Source organism: Dermacentor variabilis, chromosome 1 (genome assembly GCF_050947875.1).
Source record: "Dermacentor variabilis isolate Ectoservices chromosome 1, ASM5094787v1, whole genome shotgun sequence".
Lineage (NCBI taxonomy): Eukaryota > Metazoa > Arthropoda > Arachnida > Ixodida > Ixodidae > Dermacentor > Dermacentor variabilis.
Window position 1 is genome coordinate 235690620 of NC_134568.1, and position 12438 is coordinate 235703057.

Consider the following 12438-nt stretch of genomic DNA (forward strand, 5'->3'; position numbering starts at 1 on the left):
GCGTTTAACGTGCCCCCCATGACACCTGCATTTTTGCATTTCACCCTCATGAAAATGCGGCTACCGTGGCCGGGATTTCCTCTCGCGACTTCGTGCTTAGCAGTGCAACACTATAGCCGCTAAGCTAAGGTGAGTCCCATGACATGATGATCATAATTATTTTGAAGCTACTATGAGACACCGCAAATGCTGCTGAAATGTCTGCATAAAGCTAGTACTTTCCTCAGCAGTGGAAAGCCACAACAAAGCAAACCTGCACTAACATATGCAGTGAATTGCAATCTTTCTTTATACACGATGCTTAACGAAAAGTAAAGCAGCACTGAAATGCAGTCCAAAACAAAAAAATCCACATACAGTCGAATCTTAATGACACAAATCTCTCGGAACAGCGCAAAAATTCATATCACCCGAAATTCGTTTCACCCAAAAGACGTTTTAAAATATCAGGAAATTAGGGGGGGGGGGGGCACCACAATGAAATGGCCAACTTGCTCAAAATTGCAGATTTTTTCATTTCCTTTCCATAATCCTAACACCTTAATCTCATGGCAAAATATTTGAAAGAAATATGAAACAGAATTTGACAAGATTGCACTTTTTAGTGTGTTGTCTTCAAAATCAGGAAGAAAATGAAGCTTCAGGAGGTGCTATGGCATTGATGATTGTGTGAGTGCAGATTTACGTTGATACAGTGCCGCCTATCTTGGTATCGCCGTTAACACGAGAGACTGGAGATTCAGACAGCTGCAGCACTGTATTTCTCCATGCAAAAATAAAAGCAACGAAAGAGTACAAAAAGGGAAAATTAGCATCATGATTGATTACTGCAGTCACATGGGAGCAAGGGGCACTCCTATTGACTGATGCGAATTTGAATCACTAGTGCATTTGTGTCGTAATTATTTTGACAGCAGCGAGCTGCACACTTGACCTGTACCCACGGAGAAAGAAGCATTTGAGGAGAGGGATCTGCTAGGCCGCGACAGTGCACACAGGCGGCGCGATAAAGTCACAGTCGGGCGAGGAAAAAATGCAGTTTTCACCACAGCACGACAGATGACGCGTCTGGCACGTTGCCATCATTAACATGTTCTTCTATGGACCCAACGCACAAAAATCATGCTATCGTTTGACATATTGTAAATCTTCCCAGATTTCATTCCGTAACGTTAATAAATAGAAGTGGCAGACATTTTACCAACAGCTATTAATGAATACTGTCCTTATTACATGTCGTACTTTGCTTAAAACAAGCTACTAGTAGTAATCCCAGAGCAGACGACGTCTGCCGATGTCATCACAGTTCGCTTGCTCGCATGTGGTGTGAGCACATGCATAGGTGACCTTGGGAGGAAAAGCTCTGAATTTGAACATGCGAGCTGTCATCTTTCTTCATAATCTGCTGGCTTTCCGTCTCTATTAAAGCTCTTGCGGGGTTCAGCATTGCGCAGGTGCTTCAAACGATACGGTCTGCCGGCTAAACACTAAAAGCAATAAAATGGCACTTTGGTTTCAAGGAACTTGAATTCTCCAATATAGCTTCACTGTTAACGCGCCTTACAAGAGAAGACGTTGCCTTCGTATGGGGCGAAGAAGAACAAGCAGCATTTAATGATCTCTGACAGCGCCTGCAAACAACTCCTGTACTGGCTCACTTTGACAAGGACGCTCCTACCATGATTCATACGGACGCTAGCAACATAGGTCTAGGCACTGTGCTCGTGCAGTGGTAAGATTCAGCCAAGAGAGTCATTGCATATGCAAGCAGGACGCTCTCACGTGCCGAGTCTAATTACTCAGACATCAATGAGGCGCTTACGGTCATGGGAGAGAGCCCCCTGAAGAGAAAGCGACGACAGAAGGCTCGGGAGACATATGCAAAGAAGAAAGCCAGTAAACTACAGAAAAGCACAGAAAAAAAGTGTATATATTCATCTCTTGGCCTTGACCAGCCATCGACATCTGCAGCTGCCGTTAGTGATGAGTTCATCGCAGCAATTATATGTTTCGAATGCATGATATACCCCTTTATTTTTCATTTTTTATCACTCTCAACAGTGCATGCATGACTTACATCATACTCAGCGACCCAAGAGTTTAAAGTGACAAAATGTGAATGAATACGCCAGCAAAGTTTTCAAAAGCTAAATATAAACAGCTTCCACTTGGAGCACGGTGCAGTGCTTTTTATGTGTCTCCTTGACCACTGCAGTGAAGAAAAAGCATGGAGCAATACTGGAGTTGAATGCCAGGACTCAACTTCCACAATTAATTTCTTGCTTAAAACAAAAATTGTTCAGATTAAACTCATAAAAAAGTACCATTGAGTGGTACTGTGCAACTTACTAGTTTTCATATATTTGGTAGGACCACCTCTCTGTGCAATTGACGGCTGAATGTGCCTCAAAAAGCAAATTTTTTCAAGTTTGGAATTTTTTTGCTTGCATGCGTAATGTTTTTTGATCTCTGAAACATATTTATTGGCTTCCTCGCCTTCTGGACAAATTAGAGAAACAGTTGGAATGACTACTGTCAGAACATAAAATTTCATTAAAAATTTTGAATTTCTACCTTTTTGTACCTTCTTCCATGTTTTATATTCAAACAAAAGCAAAACAAATTCAGGTCAAGTTCATATATATAAAGAAATAATTTCTATTATATGTATGAAGGAAGTTTCACACTCATTGGTAAAAATGTTTATTTTGTAAATTTTTTTTTCTTAGACTAGGTTTTGCAACTTGCGAAGTTAAAATGGCGGCCACATCGAAAAAAAAATTTTTCACCAAAACCAAGCTGGGTTAATGTTTGCCAGAGTAACGCAATAAGCTGCAATCTTTTAAAAACGAAATCGAAGATGGTCAAGCACAAAATCTGGATCAGTTGGCGTGGAATGACCCGAAATAGTTATGTTCCCATATTTGATGCTCTTGTAGCGAGAATCCACACGGAGTTGAAATCCTGTAAACTTTACAAAACTCACTAAACAATTGAAAATTCTTAATCTTTTCTGCAGCTGTACATTTTCTATGATTCTGAAGATGCAAGAAGAGATGTGGCAAAAGCAAGTTTTCAATCAACAACATAAAGTGGTGTCTGAAAGGGTTAAGACATAAGGTTAAGCATACTTGTTCCCTGTTCTCACAAGCACCTTCAATAGTTCCTTAAAGTCTGGTATGTTTTCTAGCACTCAGAAGGTAGCATGGATATTGCCCATGCATGAATCGGCTGCTACACATGCTGTTACTAACTTACAGCCTTTATCTACCTTCTGCAGTGGGTCAAGATTTTTGAACCAGTACTGCATTTCTTGCTTTCTGTTAGTGCTAAAAACACTTCAATAAATGAACAGCATGGCTTTGTGTGCCGACGACATAAAACTATTTGAGAGTGTCAACAGCGTTCACCACTGCATCAACATCCAAAAAGACATTTTTTCACACTCAAACTAGTGCAGAAACAATGAGGCACTCGTAATTGCTTCCAATACTATGGCATTAAGTTATATGTGGAAAACACACCATGTGCAATTTTCATGCACCCTTCGGGATACTCCACTGCCCAGGGTCGATGAAATGAAAGATCTTGGTGTGTACTTCGCAAAACGCTAAGCTTCTCTTCCCACAGATAATCACACAACGTGCCCTTCACGCTCGTGGAATTGTATTACGTATATTGCATTATTTCTGCTCACCTGTTTTGTTTTTGAAATCGTATTCTGCTGTGTGCCTTCCACTACTAGAGTACGCCTCTGTAGATGGGGGTGCAACGTGCAAATCTAATTCTGACCTCATTGAGTGAGCTCAGAATAAATTTATATCTATCTTCAAGCACCACTTTCGCCATTCCTGCGACCATAGTTCAGCCTTCTCAAGTATACCTCAACTTGCCAAGACTTAGTTAATCAGATCTTTTGTTTCTGTATAAGGTGGTCCATGGCATTATACATCCCCCAAAGCTTCTTGATCAGATGCAATTGTTTGGGCCGGAACGGTATACCAGGGAGCATTCCACATTCTTTGCTGGCCTTGTGGCATTAACCCTCCGGGGGTCAATGACGTAAATATACGGCGCCGCGAACAAGTCCAAAAATGGTCGATGCCGTATATTTACGGCGTCGTCTGTACGTTTAAAACGTGCGCCAATTTCCTAACTTTTTCTTTTCTGGCATGTGCTGCCACTATGTGGGAATACAAGAAATTTTTTCCTCGCGCCTCCCTTTCTCAGTTTTTGTTACACGGTTTGTTTTAGAGCTAGTTTGCTCCAGCCCGTCTATATACTACCGCTCGCGCATTGGCGCGCGCGCGCGGGCGCGGGCGGCGGTTTTGGTTTTGTTCCGCGGGCGGTTTGGACTTCTTTTGCTTGCAAAACTGATGGCTATCTCGTTACTAATCGCTCAAAGGGTGACCGCCTGTTTCTCGCTCGTTTAGTGCTCACAGGGGTGCACATAGGAAGGATGCTGCCGTGCATGTGTTTCCTTTCCTTTTTTTTTTTTTGGAGACTCGCAATATCTAATTGCCTCTGGTTGGCGATAAGATGAAGATTAGCAGAAGTGTGTCACACATTATGCTTTTTTGATGGGCACAAAACCAGTTTTCTCGAGTGCGCCCACCTAAACAGTCCGACGGACGTAAATATTAGTGTAAGAGCAGGAACATTTGGCACTTGAGAAATATTCCTGTGTGCGCATTTTCTAAGCCTTATGTGTATAACGATGCATCAAATTTTTAATTCTTATAGGTTTATTTCCTTTTTTTATTGTTGTTAATCATGAATAAACAGTACATATATACCAACGCAAATTACTTGTTTCTCGCTTTACGATCACCCTAGAAAAATTACGGGAAATTTTTTTCGAAATTGGAATTGGAATTTGCAATAAAAAAAATCGACCCTGGGCGGTCGCATATGGCGAAAAAAATCTACCTTCAAAGGGTTAAAGACTGTGCTATATATGACTTGACTCCAAAAAACATGTAATAAGAATTGTGCCTGTATTGACATACTTCAGTGTTCCTTTCCTGTGTTTTGTGTATCTGTAGATAATCATGTATGATTAACTCCCTTTCACCCTTCCTCGTTTTCTTTTCCTCTATTTGTTTCTCTATCTCACATTGTTTTGTCTAATGCATTCATGTCTTCCGTACATTGTGTCTCACATGTTGGTTTTCAAGTGCACCAGTACGAAGGCTCTCTAGCTGTTCCTCGGCACTATAATAAATGTTTGATTGATTGATTGATTGATTGATTGATTGATTGATTGATTGATTGATTGATTGATTGATTGACTGATTGATTACTGTAGTATAACATTGTGCTTTGTAAGTATGTACTAGTATATTATTTCAGTGACATAGCTTTTGTGCAATAAAACAAAGACATGAATTAAGAAAGTGCAATAAAATGCTATGTGCCTGATCATATGCATTGTGCTATTAATTTCTTCTGAGTTTTAATAACACTTAGGTACTGTATCCAGTGTTGTGCAATAAAATAATATGCCACAGCAATTATTGAACGCCTCACAGAACAAATTGAATGTCTTTCTGTCAAAACATCATAGTAGGCTCAAAACAATAAACTGGCATTTTTTTTTGTGTGTTTGTGTATGCGCGTGTGTGTGTGGTGACTGAAGTGTATAAATTGCAAAAATAACCTGTTTATATTTCTTATATTATGCAAGCCATTACATTACTCACGAAAGACATCAACCACGTGTGGGAAACAGGAGAGGTACCAACGCAATGGCGCACTGTCACGGTGGTCCTCATCCCCAAACCCGGCAAACCACTTAACCTGGACAATTTACGCCCCATCTCTCTTACTTCATGCGTGGGTAAAGTAGCGGAGCACATCATTCAAAACTGAGTGTCATGCTACATTGAGGAACACGAACTCCTCCCATACAACATGGTAGGGTTTCGACTCCACCTATCCACCCAAGATGTCGTGTTACTCCGAAAGAGACAGATGTTTGACGTTAAAACAAGAGACGTTCAAGGCATCCTCGCCCTCGATCTCACGAAAGCATTCGACACAGTCTCGCACCGCTTCGTACTGGAGTCTGTGGCAGGCCTCGGCCTCGGCCAGAGATTTCAGGAGTACGTACGCTCCTTCCTAAAAGACAGAGAAGCCTGACTGCGAGTCTCACAACTTAAGTCAGACCCTTACACCCTGGGCTCCGTCGGAACACCACAAGGCTCAGTCATCTCTCCATTACTATTTAACATAGTGATGAAGCGACTCGCAGACAAACTACGAGACATCCCGAATGTAAACTGTGCTTTATACGCAGATGACATCACCATCTGGAGCCTGGGAGGCTCCCTGGCAGACATGAAGCAGGCATTAGAGTCTGCCCTAGATACCACGGAAGACTATCTACTAGACACAGGAATGAAACTATCCTCCAAGAAATCAGAACTCTAACTATTTTGCAAGTCTTGCCAAGGAGTCCGCTACCTAACACCTCTAGACGAACTTCCAATCGCGCTACACACAAGAGACGGACAAAAGATTCCGCGAGTTGACCCCATACGCATTCTTGGGCTCCTAATCGAAGCCACGGGATGCCACGGACACACGATCAAACACTTACCCGCCAAAACCGAAAACATGATCAGACTCATCCACAGAGTTTCGGGGCGCAGGAAGGGCCTCTGCAAAGATAACCTTTTGCGTGTATACCACACGTTTATGAGCCACATTATTACGTCGCCTCTGCCCACAACTGGTCAAAAATAGAAAAGATGAAACTAAACACACTCATGCGCAAGAGCATCAAACAGGTCTTGGGCATTCCACAAAGAGCAAGTACAAGCAAAGGTTGACAGGCTAGGCATGCACAACAACATCGACGAAGTGATCGAGGCTCAGACTATGGCACAAATACTCCGTCTATCCTCGTCCAAAGCCGGTAGACTAAACCTAAACTAAACGAAGCTAATGTCTCCCCATCTCCCTATCTCGAGCACGCAGTCACCCTACCAAGCGAAATTAGAGACCAACTACAAAGTCTCACCATTCCCCAGAAATGTCCACCCACAACACAACATGGGCAGGCGCCGGGCCCGCGCCCGTGCGATTCTCAACCGCACCGACACAGATCGTGAAGCCACCGCAGTTGTGGACGCGGCCCAGCACGGCAACACATCCACTTTCGCAATAGCAGTCGTGGACAGCAACGGAACCTTACGATCATCCGCATCGGTTAAAACGACCACCAGCGCTAAAGCAGAACAGCTAGCCGTAGCCATCGCCATGGCAGACCCCACATTTACCCATGTCCTCACGGACTCGCGTGCCACAATTCGGGCCTACGAAAGCGGCAATGTATGTAAAGAAGTAGCGCATATACTACTAGCGAGCTCAAAGGAGAGCAAACGACGCCTCTCCTGGTTCCCCGTTCACATGGGAAAAGACATTCACCCGCAACACCAAACCTCAATGAAACAGCCCACGACCGTGCGCGAGAACTTGCCCGCCGCGACGGTCCCATGGCCTCCGAGGGGCTGGACATTCAGTTTAATGACCCGCTGCTCACTTCTCAGGAAATCACCTCACACTATCGAAAAGGCAGAATCAAATACCTGCTCCCGCACTCTAAACTCAAACACGCGCAGGCGGCCGCGTTCCGAATGCTACAAACGGACTCGTGTCCGTCACGAGGCCTATTGATTCGCTATAACTCAGACATCCCGGCAAATTGCCCAGACTGCCAAGAACTCTATTGCTCACTCTCGCACATGCTATAGCAATGTACCGTGTTACCAAAGGACCATCTGTCCGGTGAGCCCGAATGGGAAGAAGCCCTCAAAAGCCCGGACCTCAAACTCCAGCTCAAGGCCGTCCAAAGGGCCCAAGAACTGGCAGAGCGTCACCACGTTCCCGTCCCGACTTGAGCGTCGTCTACGGTTTCGGCCCAAGGAGCTCCCCGCGTGGGATCTACAACGGCTTAAAACTCCTCAGGGCCTCAATGAAGTTCTCGACCGATATTATGCAAATGAGCTGAGCCCATACATTCGAATAAGTGCTTCTATAGTACGACTTGGCAAAGGGCAACGAAAGAAACCTATTAAAACCTAATTCTCAAGCTTGTATTATCTGATGGTAGGTCATTTCATTAATGTTGAGAAAGACAGACTTGACACGTTGAAACCAGTTACAATAGAACATGGCCTTTACACAGTGAAAATTACACAGTGAGTGAAACACACTCAATGTGAAGGCCTCCAGATGCGGTGTTGATGCTTCAAAACAACCTAGAATAATAAATGAGGTACTCTATGGGCAAGATTTGACAGAATCAAGAATCGAGAGGAGACAAGCCACAAATTACGTAAATTTTAGCTTTTCTAGATATTCTTTTGTGAGTGCTACAGGTGTTTCAATTCGTTTTGCCGATTTTCTCAGAACCCACTTTTTCCCATTTATTTCATGCACAAACAAGCATAATTATATTGACACGGATACCTTATCTGTATTCGGTGACCGTATTTCACCGGCTAACAAATGTTAACAAACGTTATCGCTTGGTACAAGACGCGCCAGCAAGTATCGAAACTTTCGCGAATGTTATCAATGGTTCTGTCGGTTATTTGTTGTCGACAAACCTTGTACATGTATAATCTGATTGCATATGCAACACGAATTGCATAGTAGTCTCTGGAAGGCACGCAGGCACCAGCGAATACGGTGCAACTTTTGACGACTGATATATAAAAGCCCACGCGCTCGACCCGCAGATGAGATTTTTGACAGTCGCAAACTTTGCTCACAGCTATCGTTGCGAATGAGCGTCACTTTTGCTGGGCACAAGTTCGCCTAATAAAGAGTTAAATTTTTAACTTCCAGCTTTGACTCTGCCTCATTTTTCACCATCACTACTGGTCACTACTACATGACAATATTTTTAACACAGACTTTTCAGTGATACTTTGCATGCCTAATTCTTACATAGTTGGCTGTGCAATGAGCTACCAAAAATGAAATCGCACAACAGCTTTTGATATGATATGGCATGGTCGTGCAGGTGTTTGCAAAGCTATCATGTAGATGGATGACGTGCAAGCGCTAATGTCGATATTTTGTGTACTATTGTTACTTCAAAGGTAAAAAAAAACTGTTGTGGCAGACGTACATTCATTAATCAAACATGTTTTTCAGATCTAAAAGAGCACACAGATCACTAACTTATTGTTTCAAGCTTAGTTTACAGCAGGCTGTTTTAGGTCGTACTTGGACAGTTGAAGACAAAATAGTCCAGCAACAGTGCGCCACAGCTGAGGGGCGAGCGTCAGCACACGTCAGAGCTTCTGTTCAATGGTTGCGTGCCTTTTTCCTACAACCGACGCCAAACGACGCATTTGCTTGTCAGTGCATGCCGAAGCGTGCCGATGGATGGCAGTGGTTGGGCCTTTAGACCACACTTCCATCCCTGTCTATGAAGCACCACAACATCTCGTTCTCCATACTGTCCCTCGCACGTTTCATTTTTCTGCATTTAACAAACAATTCCACAACAATTGAAAACTGGATGGTGGCCCACGCCTACTTAGTGCATTCTGACTGGTTGCCGCTAGCTTAACATGTAAAATAATTTATTGTTTGAATGAGCTTTCGTAATCAGACAAAGCGGTGCATCATATTTGTCAAAATATACAAGAGCTCATTTGTGGCCATCTATGGTCACTATGTTGTGATGGAAATCGCAATGACACTGGCTACGCTGTCTCTGACTTTTGCGAACACTATAACACGGTTTTTGCTTTGTATAATAATTCGCAGCCCAAGAAATTTTTTGACAATTCTTTTTTAAAGTTGCGCATTAGAATTAGGTAAATACTGTAATAATTCATTGTGAGCTACCCTTTTCACTTTAAAATTTTCCTGGGCCAGGCAGAAAATATGCATTTTTGATAGGAGAATGGCCATGTTCAATGCATTCAAGCATTGCCAAAGCAGACACTGCTGCTATTAGAGTCAGAACAGCGGTCACAGTAGGGGTTGGGCATGTGTATGATAACCAGCTCAATTTGAATTATCCAGCGAAGACTAATTTCAGGTTTAAAATAATGAAAGTCTGGTCCCATAGAAATATAAGACCATAGAAAAAGTTCCTTCGGTAAGGACTGTATTAATAGGAGTCAAGTTAACACAAGGCTATTGCATCCATTAGTTTTTTTTATAAACCACTTCATTATAAATGAGGTTTCGCTCATTATTGCAAAGTCACATCCGTAACAAATATGGCAAAAAAGTAAGATCGGTACTCACCGGCCCTCTAAATGATCGAAGTCTAACAATGACAGCTCTTTTGTGTCATGAGACAAATATATAGTGTCTACATCCTGAAAAAAAAAAAAAAAGTGCAATAAGCTTTCAGTTTCCAACGCTCATATATAAAGAAACATGTACTGAACAAATACATTTTCTGGTTCCTCAGCCTATAAAATTGTTACTCAACATATACATATAAAAGCAAACCAACTTGCCAAACTTGCTGTATTACTGCTATAAAATAGGTTTGGGACATTTAGACTCGTGCAAAGAGCAGGGAAAGTAGCTCAGATGATCTTGGCTAGCCCAGTTAATTCCCTTACACCTAGGCAAAGAAGTTTATATTTTGATAACACAAGTCTCTTCACACACTGTAAAGCCTGTGAACAGTGTAAAGTAGCAATACTATGTGATGAAGCGCTGTAGGACCTCAGCCCCATGCCAGCCCAAATGAGGTACATAGTGTCACCAATCTTAGTGGCCATTTTATTGCCAAATGTGAAAAGTACATAAAAAAAAGTAGGCTACTGATACAAAAACCTTTTGTCTCGCTTTCTTTAATTACGTTTTTTTAATTAGCAACAGCAGTTCGTGGCTTCAATTGGCGATATGCAAAGGTCCATATGCAGGCTGTCCTACAGAGCTAACTTTCCCTAGTCAACATGGCCACGTTCCTGCTAGTAGTGCTGCTAAAGCTGAGATATGCATTTTAACACTTTGGATGGTGGGGGGAACAAAGGGTGGCAGCAATGAAGTCACTGACTTGCATGTTGATACTTCAATTACGATTCTAGCCCGAGGTCCTCCGTATTGGTTGTGCCATAGGTGTGTGGAGAAGAGCATTTACCGGTTTTGCATATTGTCTATTCCTCAAGCGCAGAGAAAATTATTAATTACATCGCCTTCCTATGTAAACAGTCCACTATGTTACCAAATGTAGCACTGCTTCAGGCATGCAGCAGACCTTGTTACATCACAGTAATTAGATGTGGTGCTTCTGCAGCATCACAAATCGCCAATTAAACGAAATGTAGCATTGCTTCAGGCATGCAGCAGACCTTGTTACATCACAGTAATTAGATGTGGTGCTTGTGCAGCATCACAAATCACCAATTAATGTCAGCCAGCCTAGTGCAGTGGTCTCAGGCCACACTGTCATGAAAATCTGGATGCATGCTACCAAATCCAAAATACTTTATCGAGGACAAAACCCAAGAAAGTCACCTATTTAGCAGCTTGCTCAATTTTAATGAAACCTTGAGGGTTTATTTAGAGCAATTACATAGGACTCTGTCTGAAATTTCATAATCTAAGTAATTTAGGGGGTTACGACACCTAAAAAGGTCAAGTGACCATGGTTCACAATCATTCCAAAGCTTAAAGAATGTGTAGAATTTTTATGTATTATACAATACTAGCAAGGCCCAATCTAGGCAACTGTGGAGCCATATTTTCATGTACCTCAATAGTACTTTGAAAATAAAAAATTGCTAACTTCAACCAATAATTTATTTTAAACCCAACGTTTCGGGACCAGCTCGGTCCCTTCTTCAGGGGTGACAAAAATGTGGGCCAGCAGCAGCATGGGACGGCCTACGGTCCCCCTTTGTTAGCATGTGTACTTAGCATGTGTATCAATAGTACTTCTCAGCGAAAAGAAAAAAATATTTTTCTTCTAGGAAGCAAGGCAAAATGTCATAATCTGACACCACAGCTCCATTCTGCACAGTTTTACCCGAGAAAATGCCCTAAAAGGAACTTTTTTTCATGCAACATAAGAACAATAGTCTTTATTAACATAAACATTTGTGAAAATCTGCAAACAGGAGAACAGCATAAAAAATTAAAACGTACACCCATTTTTTTTTTTTCATATTGTATGTGTGGCCACTAAATCTTCCCTGGAGTGTACGCAGGCTTTTTTGAGATAGCCCCTGGACCAACTTTAATGAAATTTGTTGCATTTGAAAGATAAAGGTAAATTCTGGTGACTGTTGAAAGCGAAATTTCGATTTAGGGCCTGAATATTATTATAAGAATTTTCAGAAATTTGAAAGTTCTAAAAAATATAGAAGCACAAAGTTTACAAATTAATAGCTCTACATCAAGAACAGATATCGCAGTTCTGTAAACGGCATCCATTAGACCATACAAAGC

At 42.1% G+C, this 12438-nt stretch overlaps 1 protein-coding gene across 6 annotated transcripts in view; it reads right to left on the bottom strand.

Moving 5' to 3' along the window:
* The window catches only part of LRR (capping protein regulator and myosin 1 linker 1 leucine rich repeat protein), a 228442-nt gene that overhangs the window by 195219 nt on the left and 20785 nt on the right, over window positions 1-12438 (bottom strand). For all 6 annotated transcript variants that reach the window (XM_075671458.1, XM_075671446.1, XM_075671465.1 and 3 more), the window contains exon 7: window positions 10279-10352. In XM_075671458.1, the coding sequence (XP_075527573.1) occupies window positions 10279-10352 (74 nt within the window). The remainder of the gene's footprint in view (window positions 1-10278; window positions 10353-12438) is intronic.